At 58.4% G+C, this 24,972-nt stretch overlaps 1 protein-coding gene across 1 annotated transcript in view; it reads left to right on the forward strand.

The window, feature by feature from the left end:
* CELSR1 (cadherin EGF LAG seven-pass G-type receptor 1) overlaps positions 1–24,972 on the forward strand; it is a 152,063-nt gene that overhangs the window by 62,142 nt on the left and 64,949 nt on the right. The window contains exons 3-5 of the mRNA XM_079937142.1: positions 13,088–13,310; positions 19,069–19,184; positions 19,705–19,793. Of these exons, the coding sequence (XP_079793268.1) occupies positions 13,088–13,310; positions 19,069–19,184; positions 19,705–19,793 (428 nt within the window). The remainder of the gene's footprint in view (positions 1–13,087; positions 13,311–19,068; positions 19,185–19,704; positions 19,794–24,972) is intronic.

Consider the following 24,972-nt stretch of genomic DNA (forward strand, 5'->3'; position numbering starts at 1 on the left):
TGCCTCTGTCCTCATACGGCACCCCCCGCCCCCGGTGTGTTCTGTCTCTGTGTCCAAATTTCTCTCATTTTAAAAGGACACCAGTCATTGGACTAGGGCCCCCGCTAGTCCAGTATAATCTCATGTTAACCTGATCACATCTGCGAGAACCTATTTCCAAGTGAGATGAATTCACAAGCACCAGGGGTTAGGGATTGAACATGATTTGGCTGCTGGGAACACAGTTCCACGGGCCGCAGGGCTTCTGGGGGTTGGTGGTGATGGCCACTGCTTGCCGACCTGCTTGTCGAGCGTCTGCTGGGACGGAGAACACTCTGACAGGCTCCTGTGGTTCGTTTTCTTTCCAGAGAGCTGAAAACAAGCGTTCCTCGTGTCCACCCAGCCAGCTTCTAGGTGGGTCAGATGAGCTGGGCGCAGGGCGTGGGTCGGTGAGGAACACAGGTATACGCTGAAATGTCTGACCACGGTGAGCAGAGTGGCCTGAGGACAGGCCACGTGCTGTTAGAACCTTCCTGGGTCGTCGTACCCGCTGTCCGAGGGGAGGCGAGGCTCCTTGGCCAGTTCCTGCCGGGAGTCTCCCCCATGCAGGCTGTGAGTATCCGGTGTGTGCGCATGTGGAGAGCAGCTGCTTCTGCAGAAAGAGCCGGAAGGCAGCTCCATGAGAGCCAGGACTGGCCTTGCCTTCCCGCCCTCAGCTCGTGTCCTGCAGCTGCTGTGACCGAGTCCCACAGACGAGTAGCTTAAGCAGCACGGAGTTATTCTCGCCGAGTTCCTGCTGGAGGCGCCGGGGGAGAATCTCTCCTTTTCCAGCTTCTAGAGGCTGCCTGCCTCCCTTGGCTGGCGGCCCTTCCTCACCTCAGGCCAGCCTCTGCCTCTGTCATCACAGCTTCACTGCTGACCCTCGTCCCCCACGAGGACCCTGGCCATTACCCCGGGCCCCCAGGAGTCCAGGGTAACTTCCCTGTCTCAAGTCTCAAGATCCCTACCTGACCCACGCCTGCTAAGTCCCTTCTGTGGTGTGAGGGCACATGGCCTCAGGCCCCAGGGAGTAGGATGTGGATGTCTTCGGGGCTCCGTGTTCTCCCACCGGCGCCCAGCACCCCCTTGACGCTCAGTATTTGTGGAGGGAGGAGTAAGCGAGGCCTTTGCCATCGGCACTGGGGTCCGTCCCCGCTGTTCCTTGGAGGCACCACGTGGACCAAGGGCCACCAGGAGTTACTGGGAGTCCAGTTTGAGCCCTTGACCCGTGAGGGGCCACCCCCGACTTCCCCAGGGAGAGTGGTCTCCGCTCACGCTGTTGCCCGTCGCCCCCTCCTGAGCCCTTTCCCTGATGTGGACAGACAGATGTCTCTTGTCGTGCTCCCAGTGCCTGCAGGGCTGGGGTAACGGGGTGAGACTTCTCTGCTGGGGTCGCCGGGCGCAGCTGGAGGAGGGAGTGGGTGTCAGCCAGGGCAACGCGGCTGTCCTGAGTCCAAGCGGCGAATAAAGAACGCGCGCTCTTCTCTGGGTGTTCATCTGTCCCGGGAGCGTCCTTCCTCCCAGCACCACGCGGGAAGGGGAATTTGAACCATCGGGGGCCGAGCCGCTGTTGTGCAGGGATGATTAAGGTTTTAGTTAGCATTCCGGCTGAGTTTGGACACGTCGCCATTTCAGAGTTGGCACGGTTTCCCTACTAGCTGATAAAGCGCTGGGGACGCCCCTTTCCAGCCTCGCTGCCCACAGCTGCGAGTTTACTTTCCACCGACAGGTTCTTCCCATGGTCAGCAGGGACCCTCAGCCCGGCCTCCAGGCTTCCATCTTCCCTGGGGTGCAGGGCGTCTCCCACCCCACCCACGCAAGCCCACCCTCTCCAGGAGACCTCCCCAGGCCCTCCCGTGCCCCGACCCTCAGAGGGCTGCATGTCATCAGAACTAAATCCTAGTCCTGTGTCTGAGATGCTATCCTGGAGCTGGTTCTTGGGACGTTGCAGGACAGATGCCCTGGCCCCGGGGTTTCTGGGTGACCTCTTCCAAAGCCGGGGCCTCCCTGGATGAGGCAGTTTCCAGGCTGTGCACCGCCCCCCATCCCATGGTCTCTGGAGAGAGGCCTGCAGAGGCCCACAAGGGCACAAGGAGGGCCCTGGACAGCCTCCCCGTCGGGCCCCAGGACAGAGTGAGCCTCCCTCCCACCAGGCCCCTGGGGGATGTTGGCTGGGGCCCAGGCTGCCCCGAGGTGGGACCCTCCACCATTCTGGGACCCCAGATGTCTCCTGAGCTGCCACCAGCTGTATCCTTCTGAGCCCACATCCTTGGCTGGGAAGAACCCTGCCTTTGCTTTCAGGGGGTTCAGGAGCCAAGATGGGGTTCTGGACGCTCAGGCCCTGGGGGTCAGCTCGGTGAACTCTCCCCTGGTCACCAGGTGCACCTTTGCCCCAGGCACCCCACGTGCCAGTGTCCGGCCCCCTGGGGGGCCTCCCCCACTGGCTTTGGCAGCCAAGATTTTGGGGTCCACCTGTGTGTTCATTTGATGCTTCCTGGGTCCTTAGCTGCGGCCCACTGGGCACCACAAAGACCTGGGGGACAGAGGGGGCTTTCTCTTCCACGGCTCCAGCTCTGCTGAGGCTTACGGAGTCGCTGAAAGGTGTTAGGGGCGCTGCTTCCTTAGGGGACTGTCCCCAGGAAGAGATTTCTGCTGAGTCTGTCCGGTTTCCGTGGTGTGTTTGGGATTTGTAGTGGTTTCCTGTGGCTGCCGGAATAGAAGACTGTAGGCTGGGTGGCTTAACACAAGCAGAAATTCATCCTCTCACGGTTCCAGAGGTCAGGATTCTGAAATCAAGGTGTGGGCGGGGCCCCGCTCCCCCCGAAGGCTCTGGGGACACCAGGGGCGGGTCCCTTTGTCTCTTCCAGCCGTGGTGCCCTCGGGCTCCCTGGGCTTGTGTCTCCGTCCTCACATGGTCTGTAAACTGCAGCTGCCCCTCTTTCGTAAGGATTCGCGTGATTGCAGAGGGCCCACCCGGCTAATAAGGAGGGTCTCAGTCCAAGATCCTTAATTTAATCACATCTTTTGCCACGTGACATGATTGTCACTCTTTTGCCACATGGGGTGATAGTCACAGGTTCCGGGAATTAGGATGTGGACGTATCTTTTTTTTTTTTTTGTGCTACCCGGGCCTCTCACTGTTGTGGCCTCTCCCGTTGCGGAGCACAGGCTCCGGACGCGCAGGCTCAGCGGCCATGTCTCACGGGCCCAGCCGCTCCGCGGCATGTGGGATCTTCCCGGACCGGGGCACGAACCCGCATCTCCCACATCGGCAGGCGGACTCTCAACCACTGCGCCACCAGGGAAGCCCTGGACGTATCTTTTAGGAGCCACCGTTTAGCTGACTTCAGGGTTGGTTATTTTCTGTTCCCCCCACCCCTCAATGGACGTGAGGAGAGGGGTTAGGGAGAGCACCCCCTTTCTGAAAGGAGGGGGTCCCCAAGTATGGCTGCAGGCTGGGCTGGGCTGGGCTGGGTCGGGCCGGGCCGGGCCGTGTACCTGCACCAGGAGTTTGGAAAGCACTGTGATTTTTCAGGTTCGCCGGGTTTCAACCTCTCAGGTGTGTAGGTAACTCTTGACTTACAGCCAGGAGCCGTGGAGAAGCTGGAATCATTATTTTTGGCATTGGAATGCATTTTTAATTTATATTTTAAAAAGATGGGTGTGTCGGGGTTCTGGGAATTTGCTTCAAAGACAGTAGTGAAGTCACCCCGAAGCCCCAGCCTGGGGCAGGCCTGCCATGGTCTGGGCTTCCGGCCTCCCCTCCCCGTGGTGTGGGCAGGTGTCTGGCCTCTGAGGGGCCCATCCTGGCAGCCTCGCCCCATAGGGGAGGGGGCTCCAGGGCCGGGCCAGGAGGTGAGGCAGTTCAACAACCTTGAAACTCAGAGGCGGAGGGCGAGAGGCTTGAAGGGAGCTGGGGGCGGGGAGAGGGCCAGTGCGGGGCTTGGGGTGGACAGATGGGGCCTCCAGGCTCAAGAAGCCAGTTCAGAGCAGGGGGTCGTGTGACAGCCCCACGTGACAGGTGCTCAGCTCAGGGGCTTCACAGAAGTAGCCGATCTCACCTTGACCCCGGCCTCCTAGGGGCTAGGCTAGCCCCGGGGCCAGAGACAGAAATCCTGCCTTCAGGGAGGGTTTCCAGCCTGGGAAACGGAGTCAGTGGTTGGAAGCCTGCTCTGGACACCTCTGCGGGGTGGGGGGGTTAGGTGGGAGGGTGTGCCTAGGCCGTGGGTGGGTGGATGGAAGGGTGGACGGACCGATGGTTTTCAGTGTTTAAACTTTCCAGAGACCCTGTCCTTGTCTCCGTGCTCCTGAAGCTTCCAACACAAGCTGTGCGGGTGCATCACTGCCTCCGGAGAGTCTAGTTTTCCTAGTTCAAAGCCCTGAGCTATCGCTTAGGACCAGAAGGCAATTGTCTCTTTATTTATCGAAAAACTGAAGCCGTAAAAACCTCTACGCTCCCTTCCCTTCCTGGGCCCCAGCCCTGGCCCCCCTCCAGGGCCGAGGGCTTCGGCCTGGCTGCGCTCCCCTCCGCGGGCCCCCACCCCGGCATCTTCTGAAGCGCCTCTTGGCGGGAACCACGTTCACACCGTCATCTCCTGCTTCCCGCCCTGCCCCTCCTCCCCCAGACCTGCCATGACTGTCCCACACACGTGCGCACACACCCCACGCCACATATACACGCCACACACAGACGCATCACACACCACACACACACATCACATGTACACGCCACACAGACATACATCACATAACACACACATCTCACACACACGCACATCACATGTACACGCCACACAGACATACATCACATAACACACACACACACACACACACGCACACACTCCTGTGCCTTTTACCTTCCCCCTGCCAGCCCTGCTCCCCACAGGTCTCTCTACAGCGAGGGGCGTTTGGCTGTCCCCCGCTCCTTTGCAGACCTGACCAGGTGCGCACCCGTCGCCCAGCATCCGGCCCAGCCCCCGATATCCCTGTGCTTCTGCTGGGGCCCTTTCTGGGGCCGAGCCGTCTCCACCGCCATGGACGCTCCTGCACAGCCCAGCTCAGAGGCTCCCCCACTCAGGCACTATGTTTTTCCTCCGTTTCCCTTACATTTAAGGAATATCTTTTTCGGTTACAAACAAAAAATGGTATTCTTATTCCCTGTGCCGGGTGTCAGTTTCCGGTCTGTAAGATGGAGGCGTGTGAGAGTTCCCACACCAGGGGCTGCGAGGCCTCCTCCGCCCCTGTAACCCTGCAGACGAGCCCTCGTTTAAGCTCTGTGAAGCTGGTGCTTCTCTAGGGCACTTAACGCTCCCCACCCGAGGGTCTGCGGCTTTGGCACTACGGGCTGGGGTTCCCGGGTGGCCAGTGTTGCCCTCCCACCCCCAGCCCCAAGCCTGGGTGGGACAGGCATCCAGTGACCGGGACGTGGCGGTTAGAGGGGCCTCGGCTCCTGGGAGCTCCTGTTCTGCAGCTACGAATGCCTTCTTATGCGGCAGGGGTCCTTTCCCAGCTTTCCGTGCGGGGTTCTGCATTTGCAGCCGTGACCAGGAGGCCAGGCCTCAGGTCCTCCTCGGCAGGGGGTTGCGGTGCTACATGAATTATTGAGCAAGACTTTTAGCTTGCTCGGGTGAACCTCATCCTCGGTGGGCGGGCGAGGCTGGCAGTTATAATGGGTTGGGGGTGCACAAGAGGAGGATGGGGGAACTCTCCCCAGGTTTTGAATGGCTCAGAGCGAGCATCTGACTCTAAGCAGGATACTGGGATGCTTGGAAGAAATTTTGGAAGCCCACATTTACTTTGAGGATTCTTAGAAGAGGAAAGGTGAAGTTAAATCTTGTTAAGTAAGCATATCTGAGAACATTTATTGCATTAAAATAGTGTTTCATGTAAGAGCTGTATATTAAAAAAAAGATAATAGGGCTCACTAAATTTGGTCCTAATTATTTGCCTAAAGTAAGATGATTTTAAGAATTAAAAACCATCCTATCACATCTCCTCACAACTCTGAGTTCTGATGCCAGGTTGGCTGTGATGTCCCATGGAAACGGGACAGTTCTGCAAATCAGGGCTTTCCCCCGAGGGCTGGCCGTCGGGATCTGCCAGCACAGCCCCGAGGAGAAGATACAGTTAAAGAAACACGTTAAGTGGATTACTGTGCGGTTTAGCTGGAGTGGCTGCCATGGAAAGCACCCTGCTAAGGCGCACATGGAGGCCTGGGATTGGCCTGAACGAAGGTCCTGGATCCCAGAGATGAGACCCTTTCCGGGGGACCCAGTTCATCTGAAACCTGCATACTCAAGAGTCCTCACTGCCTTTTATTTAAAAAAAGCGTGTTTATCTGTAGAATTAATTCTTCATTCATTAGATCATCCAATTCCCAACGCTGTTTGAATCAAACCTGTGAACCATGCAGGTTTTATAATTCTGTACAGGATTCTTCACTGGCTTGGAAGGGGGGAAATCCTGGCACTTTAAGACGCCCTCTCACAAGCATTCGTCGAGTACCTGCTACGTGCCGGGCGTTTGTCAGTCACCCTCTGTGTGCTGGATATTCTTAGACTTGACCCCCAGACAGACCCTGCCCCTGCCCCTGCCCCTACCCCAGAGCCTGGGGAGACAGAGGCTGGGGAACAGTTGCACAGCAGGTGTCACCCTGGAGCTGGGGTGGGCGCTGTCTGGAGAGGGGAGATTCTGGGCCATCAGGGTCTGTCCTGGGCGCCCTGGCCCTGGTCAGGTGGGCGGGCGAAGCCTCCCTAGGGGATGCAGGGTGCCTGAGATGAAGCTGCATCCGGGCACAGGGCAGCCACCTGCAGAGCCCAGCAGAGAGGATGCCAGGCACAGAGAAGGGGGTCACCAGGGGGTGATCCTTGCCAGTGGTGAATATGCATGAGTGTTACCTAGGGGGCCGTCTCCATTAGCCTATTGAATCCCCCAACCTCCCTTCAAAGAGGGAGACCGTGTGGCCGGCGTGAGAGGTGGTGCGCGTGGCGCAGATGGGGCTGGCGCGTGGCCGAGGGCCGGGCTGCAGGGTGGGAGGGTCTTTACGGAGCAGCGGGATTGTTGCAAGCCTCTGTGGAGAACAGGCAGATGTGTGAGGTGATGAGCAGCTGGCGTGGGTCCAGGGACCCGAGAGATGGTCACTGTCCGTGGTTGTGCAGATCGGGGTTGGTGTCGGCTGGGGTGCAGGTGGCAGTGGAGGCGAGTGACACGGACCCTGGGGGATGGCACTGGTGGGGACAAGGGAGGAGGGGAGGGGATGGCTCCGGGGCTCCTGGGCCCCTCTCTGGGCAGCTGCAGGACCCTCTCCAGGTGGGGGACCCGGAGAACAAGCTTGGTGAGGGAAGACAGGTTTGAAGCCTGGGTTTGCGGAGGAGAGAACAAGGGCAGAAAGGGTTGGATGGCTGCGTGTGGGCCCCAGAGGAGGGGCCTGAGGCACGGCTGCGGAGGTGGGGAGCTGGCCCTGGCCCACCGCCCCTTACTGGCCTGGTGGGAGAGGCCGGGAGGAGCATTCCCAGAGGGCAGAGAAACCAGAGCCGGGTGAGTGTCTTGGAAGCTGGGGAATGCAGCCCCACAGGGTTAGCTGCTGCTTCCCCTCGGGACTCCGTGTTTGCAGAGGCCAGCGTTTGCTATGATTGTAGCTCTAGGACAGGCGTGGAGGGCCGCTGGAGTGCTTGAGTAGTATGACCCCCAGATTCGTGTCCAGAACCTCAGAATGTGACCTCCTTGGGACATAGGGTCTTTCCAGATGTCATTAGTAAGGCTCTCGATGAATAGTAAAATCATCCTGGATTTAGGGTCCACCCTGAATCCAGTGACGGGCGTCCTTATAAGAGAAAGGAGGGGGGGAGATTCGAGACCCAGGGAAGACGGCCATGTGATGACAGAGGCAGAGATGGACGATGAAGCCACAGCCCAGGGAACACGGGGAGCCCCCATCAGCTGGGGAGGCAGGAAGGGTCCTGCCCTGGAGCCTGCGGAGGGAGTACGGCCCTGCCCACACCTTCGTTCTGGACTTTCGGTCCCCAGAGCTATGAGAGAACACAGTTCTGTTCTTGGAAAGGCACCAGATTTGTTGTACTTGTTACAGCAGCCCCAGGAAATGAATACTACAACGACCTGTTGGAAATGAAACGATATCTTTTGTGCTTAAAACAAACAACTTCACGGAGACGTAGCTTTATTTGCAGCTGATTTGAAATTGCACGATTGGTTAAGTAGAGGAACAGGATAATCCCACACGTCATCACGCCCTTTCCACGGGACAGCGGATGCTTTAAGGCAGCCGCCTGAGCTGCAGCGTGGCTGTGGGTAGCACGGGTCCTGCTCTGTCGTCCTCCTGTTCACAGGGGTGGCCTGAGGAACGAGGCTTCCCTGCAGCCGCTGAAAACCACACATGAGCAGAAATACTGTCGGCAAAGTCAAATTCAGGTCTTCGGGAATTGAATGAAGGGTGCTGTGTGTGTGTGTGTGTGTGTGTGTGTGTGTGTGTGTGTGTGTGTGTTTGTGTGTGCACGCGCTCAGGGCCTGCCTTATCTGGGCCTCAGTAGCAGGTGGCCCTCGAGAGGGCATCGTAGGAGTCCTCAGATGCTTCGGTAGAGGTGGAGGAGTTGAGACTTCCAGTCAACACGAGGGCAGAGCTTGGGAGCTGCTGTGGCCGCACTGGGCGCGTGGGCTGTGCTTTCATCCTGGTGGTGACATTGACCACCTGGGCCGAGCCCGGATGGGCAGGATCCTGGAACACCACAGGCAGAGCACCGTGGGAAGGGGCCGTGCCAGGCCCCCATTTGTTTGCCGTCACGGTTTGCGGAGCACGGCCCGCCCCGTCCTCTCACGGCGGCTTTATTATTTCAGAATGCCCTTGACCTGCCAAGTTGGGACTTGGAAGGCAAACACTCCCAGACGTCACATGTATTTTAAAAGTAGAGATTAAAGAATTTGCAGTGTATGAAGAACAAATACACTTTCAGCTAAGCATTTAAAATTAATGACTAGAATTTAAGGAGGCTGCAGGCTGCCCACCTGGAGAAGATGCCAGGAGCGGGGATTAGCGTGAGAGTGTGTGTGAGAGGGTGTGAAGGTGGGTGTGTGTGTCTGTGCAGGTATGTACGTGTGTGGCTGAGGGTGTGAATGCATTTATGGGTGTGAATGCGTGTGAAGACGAGTGTATGTGTGAGGGTGTATGTGCGAAGATGTGGCAGCAGCGTGTGACTGGGTGTGAGGGCACGGGTGTGTACACGAGTGTGTGTGAGGTCATGTGTGCACATGCGTGTATTTGTGCACACATCCTGCCTGGCGGGGTGGCCGAGCCCAGTGTTGTGGGGCCGGCAGGGCACCCTGCTAACCCGGGAGCGGGCAGGGGGGCAGTGGGGGGGAGATCAGATGGTTTCCATTGCTGGTGGAGCTGAGAGGAGGGTCTGCAGCCGGGTGGGCCGCCGTCCTTTTCCTTCTGAGCAGCATGTGAATCCTCTGCTCACAAGGTTCCTTGGGGGCAGCCCCTGCTAGGGGAGAACAGGTGGGTGACCTGGGATTTCTGGCCTCTCCCTCCCTGCCCTGCCTGGTGGGGAGGAGGGGGACGAAAAAGAACCCACCTGACACTGTCTGGCCCTGGGGTGGGCTTTGCCCTGGGTCCCCGGCCTGGTGGCCCCTGCACGGTTCTGTAGTTCAGTAGAGGTCAGTGGTTGCGACACTCCTCCCTGTTTTTGACGGACTCAGACTGGGCTACTTTGCTTAGCAAGTTGTGCATTCTCGGGTGTTGCAACCTGGAAAGGAAGACACTCGGGAGAAGTAGAGGAAGTTCAGATTTGTTTCTGATGCTTGTTATGCTAATTACAGATCAGTTTCACCTGTTCCTCAAAAGGAAGCTCGTTCTGAAGCCTCCCTTGGAAGGTTGAAGGGATTTTCTTACACCAGTCAATTATCGAGCTCTCTAAAATCTGCACACTGGGAAACAGACCCTGAGGCTCGACATCTGCCTTCTCGGGAGCCACGCCGTGGGCAGGGGCGGGGGCAGGGGTGGGGGGCACCCAGGGCCGCGCAGAGGAGAGGTTGGGCTGCAGTGCAGTGGCAGCAGAAGCCTCTGTGGACCCCACGTCTCAGCTCTGGAGGTGCAGTGCCGAGGCGGCTGCACTAGCCCAGGGGGCTGTGGGCCCCTCCATCTCCACGCTCGCCCGTCGCTGGGTGTGAGCTGTCCCAGCAGGGGCTATGCAACTTTGGGTGAGGGATTTCATGAGGAGGATCTGAGTGCAGAGTCTCAGCTGTGAGCCCCCGTCACCCAGCACTCCAGAACCTTGGTCCTGGAGGGACATGTGGGGTACACCACAGTACCCACTCTTCCACAGCATCTAAGTCTTCTTCTTTAAAATGATGATAAATTTTAGTATCACTATCCAGTTTGTTCAAATTCCCAATTGTCTCATACATGCCTGCTCTGGTCTGAATTGTGTCCCCCCCAGATTCCTAGGTTGCAGCCCTAACTCCACAATGGGACTGTATCTGGAGGTGGGCCCTACAGGAAGTAATTCAGGTAAATGATCAGGGTGGGCCCTGATCCGATGGGATTAGCGTCCACATAAGCAGAGGCAACAGAAATCTCTGCCTCTTTCTATACACACACACACAGAGGAAGGGCCGTGTGAGGACAGAGGGAGCGGGCAGCTGGGAAGAGAGGCCTCACCAGACCCCAGCCGTGCTGGTACCCTGATCTCGCTGGTACTTCTAGCCTCCAGAACTGTGAGAAATACACTTTCGTTGTTTAAGCCCCCAGCCCGTGGTATCTTGTTACGGCAGCCCGAGCAGACTGAGACAGTAGGGAAAGTATTCACATGGTTCAATATTGAAAAGGCACAGAGGGCGTCCAGGGAAGCCCATGTCTGGGGATCCCAGTGACTTTGGGTTCCAGGATGATACTGCCGTTTGCATGCACGCTTCTCCGTGCACCGAGGATCCTGGTGCCGGATGTCTCTGGAGCTCCGAGTTTCGTATCTCTTCATACCAGCCTTTGAATAACCCGAGAGCACTGGCGTCACAAAGGAAACATGGATAAATATGACCGTGTGCAGATATAACATTTTTATGTGACTACAAATACATAAATACGTTGAAAGTTAAACTTAAGCCTAGAGGGAGTTACCACAGAAACGGCAGAGAATAGTCCATTTCTGAAATTCATGAGGACCTCACGCAACACCAGAAAAACAAAACCAACCATCGTTGAAATATGAACACAGGAATAATCAGGCAGTTCAGAGAAAGGAAATGGACGTCGCCAGTAAAATTCGGGCAGATGTTGAACCTCATCAAAAATTATTGCAAATAAAACACCTGGAAGATTCATTTGTCAGAAATGCAAAATAGTTCACAGATTGAACATACCTTGCGTTGGCGAGGATGTGTGAATTCGTGCATCCTTTTGGGGAGGACGGTTTGGAAATATTGGGTGAGTCAGAAAAAAGTGCGGCTGTCAACTGTGTGTACCTTTGATTCATCACGTTTAGGAATTTTCTCGAGAGAGATATTCTTAAAACACGCCAAGGATGTATATCAAAAAGTTACCTGCGATAAAAGCGAGCTGTAAACAGCCCCGTGTCCATCAGTGGTAGAACAAGAAACATTAGTGGTTTGAATTCTGATGGGGTCCTCTATCACAGGGGTCCCCAACCCCCAGGAATCGGGCTGCACAGCGGGAGGTGAGCGGCGGGGGAGCGAGCGGAGCTTCATCTGCCGCCCCCCATCGCTCCCCATCGCTCGCATTACCGCCTGAGCCATCCCCCACTCCCCCCCAACCCCTGCTCCTCCACTGCTCACCGTCCGTGGAAAAATTACCTTCCATGAAACCAGTCCCTGGTGCCAAAAAGGTTGGGGACCGCTGCTCTAACTGAATACTGTGCAGCCATTAGGAAGAAAGAGGAGGAACTCCCAAGTGCCAACAGGGAGGGTCTCCAAGGTACCGCGCTGAGCAAACATGCCGGATGGCCGGGGCATCCAGCTCTCCTGATGTTTTCCTGTGGGGACCCGCTAGAAACTGCTGAAGGCTTCCCATGCCGTGCTATTTGCACCGTGATTTCTTTTTTTTTTTTTAGTATGCAATGTAGTACTTTTATTTTAAAATGCGTTCATTTAGAAGTCAAAACTGGTGACACACATTGGTGGGAGCTGGGGAATTTCCGGTTGTCGGGCTGCAGGTCTGTGGGTGGCTGGCAATGTCTACCCTGTGACAGAGGCAGGTCCGGGCTGTGTCCCAGGGAGCGAGGATCACCCAGTCAGACCCCTGCTGGCTGCCGCGGTGGGCACTCTGGGTCTGACGGGCCTTGGGGGGTCAGCTTGGGCTGCCTGATCAGTTTCTATGTGGAAGCTTCCAGAACCTTCCTGTCGTGAGGGATTAGGCCACAGAGAAGACGTTGGAGCACAGTTGGAGGCCGGCGGGAGGAACAGACATGATTAAAGACGAACTGGAATCCAGCGTTGCCCGGCCGGGCAGTGGGGGAGGGAGGAGGCCACACAGGAGGCCCTGGGCCAGAGTGACCCTGGCCTGCTCCCGAGTCTCCCACGAGGCCCGGAGGTGGCCAGCGTCGTGCGGGCAAGCGTGCGGGGAGGGCACAAGGCCTTCTCGTCATCCTCACTCTTTCTAGGTGATTCTCTCATAAGGGAGCCAGGCTCAGCCAGCGGGGCGTTCAGAAAGGGGTTGGATGCCCAGAAGTGTTCACAGCTGCACGTTCCCCTGGTCCCCCCACTCCCCCGAGTGTGGGGACCCCAGCAGGCCCGGGACAGGGACAGGGTTGGAGTGGCTTGGCTACCTGGTGCATTCGGCCGAAGAGCCCCCTGGGGTGCTTATTGGGAACCCGCTGCCCCACCACCCTTAGACGGCCCACCGGGTGCTGGGTGCTCTCAGGCCAGTGGGAACAGCATACGTCTGATTGCAGCCCGACTCCAGGGTGGTTCCCAGAGGCCTCAGGTGCCCCCGGGTTTGGGTTTAGCAGCTGGTTCTGCAGCGGCGTTTGCAGCCTGGGTGGGAGCAGTGCCCCCCTCCCCTCAGCAGGCCACCGTGTGACCTCCTCCCGCCCTCGTCCCCCAGGTGAGCACTGCGAGGTGAACGCACGCTCCGGCCGCTGCACCAACGGCGTGTGCAAGAACGGCGGCACCTGCGTGAACCTGCTCATCGGCGGCTTCCACTGCGTGTGCCCCCCCGGCGCGTTCGAGAGGCCCTACTGCGAAGTGGCCACCAGGAGCTTCCCGCCGCAGTCCTTCGTCACCTTCCGCGGCCTGAGGCAGCGCTTCCACTTCACCGTGGCCCTCGCGTGAGTCCCCGCGCGTGCCCGCGACGCCTCCTGTGGTTGGAGGTCGCGAGGTGGCCTTGTGTCTCCGCACATCCCTCCGTCCTGTAACAACAACCCCCGTCCACCGGGGCCTCTGAGAGTCGAGTCACCTTGGCCAGCGCTGGCTGTAGGACTGGCCACTTAATTTGTAGGACCCCATGCAATTTGAGGATGGGGTTCAAAAATTAAGAATTTCCAGCTGGTGACAACAGAGCATTTAGCAGGTGTGGCGCCCTGTTTGCCCGCCCAGCTCACATGCCCATGAAGCCGACCCCCGGCTGCCCCGGTCCTACTCACCTGCCACCACGTGGGCACCCCTGCCACCCAGGTGGCCAGAAGGTGGAGGGAAAGGGCCCAGCAGGCTTGGGAATGAGACTCAGCATAGGCTCCTGCTGTGCCGCCGGCTTGCTGGGAGACCGCGGGCGGGCGGGCGGCCTCACCCCTCTCCGCGCTGGTTCTTTAACTGTAACAGGAGGAAGCAGGCTGACTGTGTGCTGTGGCCATTCTTTAACTTTTGCATCTTTTTCTCCAAGAGAATTTAGATTTAATTTAACTTTTAAAAATCTATCGCTTCCATTGTAAAGACTTCTATCAAGTTCACCTTAGTAGTACAGGGTATATTTTGTATTTGGTCAGCGTTTAGGGGACCCGTTAGGGGAATGCGGCATTCTGTGTCCCCCAGAACAAGATGCTCCCTCTGAGCTGCCCTTTGGAGAACAGGGCATCTCAGGGAGAGATGGGGCAGACTCCTCTCCCGGGGCTGCCCACCCTGAGCAGGTGAGGGGTGCGGTGTAGCCAACGGGCGCCGCGTGGTGCTGATGTGAAACCCCCCCGGGCAGTCCTCCTCCGTCTCGCCTCCCCTCCCATCTCGGTCAGGTCCTGTGAGTCCCTTGACCTCGTGTCTCCCCCGCCCGCCACTGTCCTCCCAGTTCCCAGCACTCTGGCCTGGGCCACCGCCCTCTCCCCCATGCAACAGCAGTGGTAGCATCTGCTCTCAGCCTGGGTCAGGTGGATCTCTGTCCGCCAGGCCTGCCGGGCCTGCCTGCCACCTGGGGCAAAACCCAAACTTCTGAATAGGGCACAGGGTGGCCCCCTGTGTGCTGACCCCTGGTGACCCCCGATTCTGGCACCTCGCATCCTGTGACGTGGCCACCCTCACCTCGTGATTCTCTGGACCTGCCCAGCCTTGCAGAGGCATTTCCTCGGCCCCCCCTGCCGGCCCGTCCGACGGCTGCCGCTTCCTTCAGGAAGCCCCCCTGACCCAGGCGGGGCCATACCTGCATTCCAGCTCCGGCTGGACGTCTGGTCACTGCCTGCTTGTCTGCTACCTTCAGCCTTTGATGTTCCTGCTTGCAGGATCAGCCCGCTGTCCACCCTGACTGCCCCTAGAGAAAGGTCCAGATGAGGGCATTTGGGTACCGTGGGGGCTTGAGTCGTGGGCGGGTTTTCTACGTTGCAGCTCAGATCTTTTTGCTCTAAACCCATCCTTCATGCTAGATCATTGGTTGGGGGTGTGAACTCATGCCAGATTTCCTGATCCTGATTTTTTTCCTGGTTGTCAGGTGATTTGATTGGGCTAAAGTCTCCAAAGCAGATGCACGTCCTTTTGAAACCTTTAAACGGCCACACGAGCTCCCTGTGGTGCTTCCGGGCTTCTGCTCCAGGACTGCCGTGTCCGTGCTCATCACTGTGCTGAGGTCCAGCTCACTCTCTGTGCCTGTCCACCCACTGGGCTTTTTTTTTTTTTTGCGGTACGCGGGCCTCTCACTGTTGGTGGCCTCTCCCGTTGCGGAGCGCAGGCTCCGGACGCACAGGCTCAGCGGCCGTGGCTCACAGGCCCAGCCACTCCGCAGCACGTGGGATCCTCCCGGACTGGGGCACGAACCCGCGTCCCCTGCACCGGCAGGCGGACTCTCAACCACTGCGCCACCAGGGAAGCCCTCCTTGGGCTTTTTGTCCTGTGTCGTGACACGCAGGCGCCCAGGCGAGCAGCTGGCTGGTATTTCCATTCTCACAAAGCATGAGCGCCCACTGCTCCCCTCTGTGGCCCCAAGACGTTGGCCGGGGGGCTCCCGCTCTCCCAGAGGAGGGGCTCTTTGGCCCGGTGGGGGGTGGGAGGGGGTTGAGTTGCAGAGGGAGAACATTCCAGGCATTCTGAGTGGCCTGGAGTGTCTGCTGGGAGCTCTGCAGAGGCAGGCAGACCCCTGCACCCACTTTGCCCTGCTTCAGCCCCTTGGTACATTCTTGGGCCCGGACATCTGTGTGGGGTGCAGATGGCGTCCTCTTGGAGGACGTCTGTGTCGGGAGACGGGTCCCTGCTGAGACACCCTCTGAGCTCGGCCCGACTCACCACAGACGTCAGCGTGGGTCGCTCAGCGGCCACACTCGGGCTTCGTGCTGGCACTGCTCCCGCACCTCACCTGTCAGGCCCACTTCCTCCTCACGAGAACCCTGAGAGCTGCTATCACTGTTCTCCCCATCTCGCAGGTGAGGAAACTGAGGCGGAAAGGTTGAAAACCTTGCCCAAGGTCATAGGCTGTCCGGTGGGACCCCCAGGCCCTGCCTGTAACCTGTGCTCTTAACCTCCCTCCCTCTGGCCCCCGCCCCCGTGAAGGATCCGGGCCCAGGGCCTGCTTGTCCTGATTTGCAGGTGTTTCCCACGTTCTGCCCTCTTCCCGAATTTCCCTTGGAGACCAGCTTTAATAAAATAGCAAGAGCAGCTGTCATCCGTGGAGCCCGTGTGCACGCCGGGGCGCCCTGCTTGTGGCTCTGTTTCTGATCCTTAGAGCACCACCCCCTTTCCCGGGAGCTTGGAAGAGGGAGGGGTGGGAGATACAGCTCTGGTTGGCCCCCTGGGCCCGGCTGCAAGGCTGCAGTGCTGTTTGATTCTAAGGGCAGTTTTAAGGTTTGGGCCGCTGTTTTAGGGTGACTGCCCACGTTTTGGTGCACGGTGCAGGGCTCCACCCCGCCCTGTTGTGAGGACTCACGTGAGTGGGCATTTGCTGTTGCCCTCCCGTTTCTCTAGCTGGGCCTCTGCGCCGGGCCCTGCCTGCTCGCAACACCACGTCCCCGCCCTCTGCCCCTAAACCCTGTGCTCAGGAGGCCATCACGTGGGCACAGCCTCCAAAAGGAGGGCCCCTCGTTGGGACCCCTGGCCACTCTGTGCCCCACATGTCTGGATGCTGAGAACAGCAGGCTTCTGTGGGTGCCCGCCCCCCCACATCAGAGGTGCCCTGTGTCTTCCGGCAAACAGGCCGATGGCATGTCGTTTTGGTGTCTACGTGGCCATGGCCACCCACCACTGGACGTGGCCGGCAGCCCTCTGTCATAGGCAGTGCAGCGAGTAAGCTGCAGGAGGCTGACCTGAAAGGTGACCAGGGTCCTGGGGGTGGGGCCCATGGACACGGCGGCCGGCAGACGTGCTGGAAACCAGCAAAGGAGGTCTGGCAGCTTCAGACTCAGAGAAACTAAAGAACAGTCGTGTTTAATGAAGTGCCCACGTGACATAGCGCGTGTCCCCTTGCTCGTCTAATCCAGTATTGTAAATGCCCACACGTGACAGCAGTTATGGACGGGTTCCGACACACCTGATGACGGCTAAAAGGGCGGGGCCGAGGCCACGTCAGGGAGTTTAGCTTCAAACGCAAAATCATAGAAAGCCCCCCCAGAACCTGGGCAGGGGAGCGGTTCCGTGTCGGGCTGCGGTTGCTCTGGGCAGGGCCTGGAAGGAGTTGGGCCTCCTGCCTCCTGCCGGGCGTACTGTGAGAGACGTGGGCTGGGGCACCGGCCCAGGGCTTTTTTTTTTTTTTTTTTTTTTTTTGCGGTAGGCGGGCCTCCCACCGCCGCGGCCCCTCCCGCTGCGCAGGACAGGCTCCGGACGCGCAGGCGCAGCGGCCATGGCTCACGGCCCCAGCCACTCCGCGGCACGTGGGATCCTCCCGGACCGGGGCCATGAACCTGCGCCTCCCGCATCGGCAGGCGGACTCCCAACCACTGCGCCACCAGGGAAGCCCATGGCCCAGGGCTTTTGTTTCAGGTGGTTTCTTTCGAAGCTGCTTTTCCTCTTTCTGGTTTCTGTTTGCCAAGGGCCTGGGCTCCCGGGGGCCTCAGCTTCCTGGTCCCAGCCTCCTTGTTGCCACCCTTTGTTCTCTCTCTTCCCCTGGCCCCTCACCAGGCCTCGGCTTCTGCTTCTGGCCTTTCCCCTTTTTACTTGTGCTGTTCAGACCCTCTCTGTGGCCCTGGGTCCCATCGTTAGATCGTCCATTCCCAGCAGTGCGTGGTGCCTGCCCGGAGGACCGTTTCAGCACTGACCACCCCCCTCGGTCCAAAGAGAAACCCACAACAGTGAGACCCCCCCAAAGGGAAGCGAGCCTGGGGTCGAGTGGATCCCAGTCTTAATTCAGCTCTTCTTCTACCTGCTCACTCCACACCCGGAGCCTCCACTCTGCTGTGCAGATGTTTTTTCTTTAGAGTTTGTCATCAGTGCTTGCTGACTTCTAAACCGAGGGGATGCAAGGTCTGGGCGGGAAATGTCAATTTTATGTGACTCAAGGGAGAGGCTAGGGTCACATGCCTGAGGCTGGTTCTGACAGACTCCTGCCGCATGAAAATGGATAAACCAACCTGGAATCAAAGGAAAGAATTTCCCCCCACTTAATCTCCGATGAGAGAGACATCCGGCTAGCTCAGGAAACAGTCCCAAGTTCACTCCGGAGGTTTGTGGGTTCTCTGTAACCGGGGCGTCGAGGAAGCCTTGTGGTGACTTGGTGTGTCGGGGACCCTTGGGTCTGATGGAAGAGGCTTCCTCAGGGGGTGGGAGAAGGATTTCTGAGGCTGTTTGTCTCTTGTCAGAGTAAGTGGTTTTTTACTCCGAGTGCTTCAAGTCTCACAAGTCTTGTGTTTCCACGCGTCTGTCGGTTCACGTGGGCCGCCATCCGTCCGTGGACTCAGCACATCGGTACCAAGCGCTTTGTGGACCAAGTCCTGTTTTGGTGTCGGGGATGCAGCAGTGAACGGGAGTCATCATCTGTCCCTTTAAAGGATCATGTGTTCTCGTAAACAAACAAACAATTAGGATAATTTCAGAAGTAAGATGAGTGGTGTGATAGCCTTTAGGGTGAGGGGCGCAACTTAGATAAAGTGAGTTGGGGAAAGCACAGTCGGAGTGACATCTGGGAGATCTGCAGAGCCAGGGAAGATCATTCCCCACACGGGGGAACAGCAGGTGCAAAGGCCCGGGGGCAGGGAAGAATGTAGGGTTTGGGAGCAAAAGGACACAGTGTGGCTGGAGTGTGGTGGTGGAGACGAGGGGCATAGGCCCCGAGGTGGTGATCAACACCCACATCTCTGTGCCCTGTGGCGTGTAGTGGGATGTATGCCCTGCATGTGTTTACTGTCCAGGTATTTCCAGTTGGTATAGTGGCTGTGTCATCCTTCTAGAGCACTGTGCGAGTGGAATCTTTTCACCTGTACAGGTTGTGGTAACCAAAGTGCCCCCTGGAATCTGCTTTGCTCCTTCCAGAAGAGAACATTGCTAATCAGGTTTTATGGGCTGTCCACTCCTGCTGTGAAAAAAAGAGTACTGGGGACCAGAGTCTTTGCCAAGCGTACTCATCCTCTTGCTCACTCTGGCCAGGCTTGTTGCCCTGGGCAGCCTCTTGTTCCCCCACCTCCAGGCCACCTGCAGACCTTCCACCCCGGGCTCATTCGTTGTGTGATGTGCTTCCCCTTGGCCCCCCAGGTTTGCCACCCAGGAGAGGAACGCCCTGCTGCTGTATAACGGCCGCTTCAACGAGAAGCACGACTTCATCGCCCTGGAGATCGTGGACGAGCAGGTGCAGCTCACCTTCTCGGCAGGTAAAGCCTTCTGCACAGGAGGGAGCCGCCCTCGGAGCACGTCCTGGGCACTTGGTTGTTTAAAACCACCCCATCGGGACTTCCCTGGTGGTCCAGTGGTTAGGACTCCACGCTTCCATTGCAGCGGGCGTGGGTTCGATCTGTGGTTGGGGGAACTAAGGTCACGCATGCCTCACGGCACGGTCAAAAAAGCAAAGAAACACCCCATCCTGTGCAGCGCCGTCAGGCGTGCTGACCCACCGATTCCCTGGTTCTCCATCTGGGAATCCATCCTGTGGGAGAAATCCAGAACGCACAGAGATGTTCATTGCAGCGTTGTTTATGAGACACAGCTCAAATTTCCACAAACTAGGGGATCCTTGAAGTGTGCTTCTGCCCCTGTAGGTTGAAAATATTGACAAAGCCGTTAAAAATGGTTTCCCAGTGGTTGGAAAGAACATTCGTCCAGACTGTTGGAAGGACTTTCAGCCTTAGTGGTCTGTTCACCTCTGTTCTCTCTGGACCTCCCCCCGCCCCGCAGGTGAGACCACGACGATGGTGGCGCCACAGGTTCCTGGGGGCGTGAGTGACGGCCGGTGGCACTCGGTGCAGGTGCAGTATTACAACAAGGTAGGACCGGCCCCGCCCCACCCGACCCTCAGCCCGGGGCGGCCAGTGGCGGGGGGGGGGCGGCCCTGGCAGCTTTTTGGTCTTTAGACATTTATACTCTGAAATTTCAATAAATATGCTGGTTGAAAAAGTTATTTAGGAAATGAGCATTTGTTGAGGGTCTGTGTAAAGATACCCAAGCCCTGCGCTGGGGCGGATACTCCCCCAGGGAGCGCTGGGCGGGGAGACTCAGGGACCCCAGAGTCCTACACGGGGGAAAGGACGCAGAAAGGGCTTATTCATTGCAGCTGCCTCGGCCGAGTCATTACTGGTGGCTAAAATTCCAGGCCATTCAAACACTGTTCCAAAGCCCAAGTAGTCCCCTCTTACCTGGATGAAACCTGAGAGTCAGAGGCTCCCCTAGGAAATGCTGTGAAGATCTGGGCGTTTTGGGGGGGTTTCCTTTCATTTTGCTGTTTATTGGCTTGTGAGGAAACTCCTTGGCGGTTTTTGCATCAGAAAGCCCCGCTTTCCATCGCTGTGGTGCTTTCCGACGCTGTGGTTTTTGCAAATCGCTCTTCTTCCTGGGAAACTCCAGGGTCCCTCCTGCTCTGAGCCCCGACCCAGGCCTCCACGGGCTTGCGCCTGGGCTTGCCTGGCAGACAAGGGGTCCTCCCTCTGTAAGAGATACACCCATGGAGGAAGGGTGCTTTCTGTCTTTCATGTCTACTGCATTTCAGCTTTTGGACACAGTAGTGATGGGCGACCTCTCCCACCACTTGGGCCTGAGGTCTGTGTCATACAGACCCCTCCCTGTCGCTGTCCTTCCCCTAGTCTGTACGCAGCCATCGGAGCCCTCTGCCTCCTTTTTACATATGGCTCACCGAACACGTCTCATTTCTCCGTCACCCGAAATACTCAGGCCCCCAGCAGTGATCAGCCCCACAGTGACCGTGGGTTTTGTCCCCGGTCTGTGGGCGGGAGATGCCCCTGTCGCCCAGCCCGGGACAGAGGCTGGGTAGCTTTTGACTGGGGTGTGGAACTCTGCACGGTATTTGTGATGAGGGCAGGGAGAGGTTCTGGTGGGGTCAGGGTGCGGATCTGAAGCGACGTGGGGGCTGGTGCCGCTCTCAGGATTCTGAGGACCAAGCAGAGAGCGTTCGCAGGCGCCTGGGACGGGGTCTGGGCTACCGCAGCCCCCAGGACAGCCTGCCGCCCTTGTTCCTGTGAGCCCCCCGGGGCCGTGGTCTCGGCTCTGCCCGGGTTGCTTGATGCAGGGCCGCGTGAGCCAGTTAAGGAGGTGGGGTTGGGGGCGGGGGACGGACCAGAGGAAGACAACGCGCCTCCAAAGACACACTTGCCATTTCCTAGCTGCCCCGTCTCAAGCGCTGGAGTCTTCGGCTGCAGCTGTGCCCCTACGGCTGTCTGGGACAATTAAGGGCCAGCGTGAGGTGCACGCACCTGCTGCCCGCCTGGAGCAGCCTTGCGTGGCTGCTGTGCGAGGCAGTGGGCGCCGTGGGACCCTCAGAGCCTCCCCTCCTGCTGGCCTCCGGGGGGCTCGAGGAGGGGATGGACGCACAGCTTGGGTTTTTCTTTCACGATGTCTTAACCCACACAACGTCCTTTCCCCAGTTGCTACCCGTGGGCCTCTCTCACCCGGGAGGACAGAGGGGCCCCCCGGACTCCCCCAAGTGAATTCTTCTGCCCCTACAACCTGCTCGAGGTCAGATGGTTTCGGCCCCTTCTCTCTGCCCTGGAGACAGTCTTCCCCACAGCCATTCTCTCACGATGAGGCAGCTCTCAACTGCGCAAAGGTACGAAGACTGTGCCCCGGCATCCTGGAGGGTCACGAGCCCCGAGGCCAGGACCACGCCCTGTGAGCCTCTGTGTCCCCATAGCACGGGGCACAGTCCCGCTGAGCGCAGGAACTGTTGTATCTGATGTCGGGGCCTGGATCTGCTCCAGCCAGCAGGACAGCGGTCGGACCCCCGATTCCTCTCTTCACATGGTCGGGATGGCTGTCCCGTGTCCGGGTAGGACCAACAAGCAGATGTGTCGACAGCAGAGCTCCTGCGAGGCTGGCCCCTCCTGGGCCAAGGCTGGGGACAAGGGGTCAGTGGTTTTCTGGCTCACACACACTTGGGCTTTTGTCGGGACGTTGCACACCCCCTCGAGTAGAAAGAAGGAAAAGTAAGAGTTGCAACGGGTGCTCTGGCCTGCCCGCTGCTCCGGGGCAGGTGGCTGCCACGTGGCAAGGATGTCATGCCCCACAGTCTGGGCTTCGCACACCTCTGAGCTCTCAGCCTCTGGCCTCCTCCCCTTGCCAGCAGGGCCAGGACATCAGGGATGGGCAGTTGGCTGTGCACTCGGCAGGGTGCAGGCCAGTCGGGATGGGCTGAGGGGACCCTCTGGGGCCCATGCTCCACGTCAGGGAAGCAAAGGACGCAGTCGTGGTGCATTTTCCTTTCTGCTTGGATGGGAAACGCATCTCCCAGGGCCGGCTGAAGACTTTGGGCTTCGGGGCTGTGTCAGCCTCAGTTGCCCACCAGAGCACCTGCACGTGGCTGAAGCAGCAGCCTGTCACAGCTGAGCAGAGACGGAACCTCTGGCTCGGCCGGCCCTGCCCAGGTCCGGAGGCATCCGTCATTCTTTACCATCGTCAGGCACTCAGGAAGCACCACGAGGGTCTGCTCGCAGAGACCCTCCAGGGAGCACCGAGGAGGCACCTCACCCCTAAAGGGCCCCCGGGATGCCCCCGGGAGAAGGAAGGAGGAGCCCACATGAGAGAACACGCCCTGGCAGTGAGTGGATCACTGCCACCCGCCGCTTCCGTTCCCAGGCCCAGCCTTTCAGCAGCACCTGAAGCAGACCCTCAGCGTGGGATTAGGCCTTTCCCCTGCTGCCAGCTCAGCTATTTCCTCTCCTGCCCGAGGCTGTTGGATGGAGGAAAGCGAGCAGTTTGCAGGTAGACCTTGAGGCCCCCCTGCTGTGGTTTCCGTCATCACACAACGGGAAGTGCTCAAAGTGCTCTGCATCAGGGACATCTGTCTCCTGGGAGCTTTGTGTCTCAGGGCCCGAGGCACTCACGTGTCCAGGGGCCCGGGCGGGCCTCGGCAGGGAGCGAGCAGGTTTGGAGGGGGGCGTGGGGGCAGTGCGAAGGGCCCACGTCAGGCGGGTGCGTGGCCAGACGGATGGCAAGGAGGGCAGCAGTGGAAGTGGTCTGGGAGGGGCGAGTCGCTCTGCTCTGCGGGCATCTGTTGTGTCATCCACGTCGTGTCTGGTCCTCAGAGTGGGTCCTGTGTGGGAAGCCTCTGGGGCCCCTTGCACCCTCCCCAAGTCTGCTGGGGCCCAGGAGCCTGTCTGGGCTATTTTACCAGTCACCCCCAACACACACCCAGGAAATAGGTGGAAACCTCACCAGGATGGTCCCAGGAGGGCGTATCACCAAAGGGCCGCAGGGTGTGGGGCACCCACGTTGGGCAGTGCAGGACCCGGGGCTGTGACAGCCCTGAGGCCGAGAGGAACCAGGGGAGAGGGCAGAATGGAACCCAGCTAGGAGGGGTCATGGAGAGAAGCGACCTCCTGACGGCGCTCCCTCCTGTTTCCTTAGGCTCCCCGTGGGCCAAGGCAGCCAGAAATCAGAGAACAGGGCCGCTTGACGTGGTTCCTATGGGTTGGTGCCCCCAGGCAGGGAGCCAGGCAGAGCCAGTTTACGTTTTTTTCCCTGCTTGGTGGCATTTGAAGCGGGAAGGTCTGGTGGCATAATTCACCTTCGGTGGAGCCTGGGTGCCCGCTGGGGCTGGGCGTTTTCCTGGGAAGGTATTTTAAAGGCGGACAACGCTTTGCAGAAACATGTCAGACTCCGTCAAGCGCAGATGGGACCCAGAGCCCCGCCGCCCACACCCGCCCCTGGAGGTTTGGGGAGGATTTGTAGTCATCACTTCGTTGCAGATGTGCTTTTTTTCCCGAGACTATTGTGCACGATAGGTAAACACTTCCCCTGCCAACTCGCAAAAGAGTGAATGCGCCCGATGGAAGAGTTTGTGCAGGTTGTCCTGAGACGATAGTTTTGTGTAGATAGTTCTAAAATGATTTCTTTGCAATTGGAACTCGGGTTTGGTGATAGTCAGGGCTCTTCGGGGTGTCTGCCCTTTCCCCTTGCCCTTCGGTGTCAAAATGTTTGTGTAGAGACCCTGGGGGCCGTGGGGAGGGGGAAGCACCCTTCTGTGGAAGCATCTGTAATGTGGCATCTCCGCTCTTCCTGGGGAGGACGCCTGAGAGGACAGTCACTCACTCACTGAGTGCCTATTGTGTGCCCGGCGAGGCCCTTGCACTGGGCGTCTGGAGGGATTACCTGGAGGCCCTCACCTTGTCTGGCAGCCCAGCTGGGCCTCGGGGATGTTGACACATCATCCAGGAGGAGTTTGATAGGATCCTGGGCGGGGCCTCGGCAGTCGGCCGTTCTGGTTCGAGTGATTCTGAGATGACAAGGGTTGTCTTTGGTCCAGCGCTGAAAGCATTTTCGTGAAGTGAGAGCCCCAGCTGAGCTGCTTCTCTCAAGTGTCAGCATCCTCTGAGATCACTGAGAAGAGCATCCTAGTGCTTGAGATTCCCATGACCTTGGGGAAGGGGCCACTGGTACAGGGTTCATTAGGAACTACCCTGCCCCGGCTGCACTTCAGACCTGGCTTGTTCAAGTCATTCATTCTTGGGTCTGTGTCACACACTATATTCCAGGGGTTCCAGGGGAGTGGGCTATGCATGGGGTGGTGCAGAGGGGTGTGATCCACCACACCCTGGGGTCAGGGGCGTCTCCCTCTGCTTGCACAAATGTTCCAGAAAACTCAAGGGCTTCCACTCAGAATCTTGTTTCAGGCTGGTCTTGATGAAAGTTCTCCTGGGGTCCTGCAGAACTGCTGTGGTTTTTGTGGTCCTCTGGGTGTGGCTGCCTGGCCTCCCTCGTCACTCCCTGCAGCCCTTCCTTCATGCCTTTGTTCATTCATTAATACATGGAGCAGTTATTGACTGCCTACCGTGTGCCAGGAACTGTTTAGGGTACGGGGATATACAGAAGACAAAAGAGATAAAACTCTATTGCTGTCCAGGAACTGATGCTCCAGAGGATATGGAAGGGGTGGCGTAGGGAAGAGGAGAAGGGGAGAGGGAGAGAGAGAGTGAGAAGGAGAGGGAGATAGAGAAA

The sequence above is a fragment of the Stenella coeruleoalba genome (genome assembly GCF_951394435.1).
Source record: "Stenella coeruleoalba genome assembly, chromosome: 11".
Taxonomy (NCBI): domain Eukaryota; kingdom Metazoa; phylum Chordata; class Mammalia; order Artiodactyla; family Delphinidae; genus Stenella; species Stenella coeruleoalba.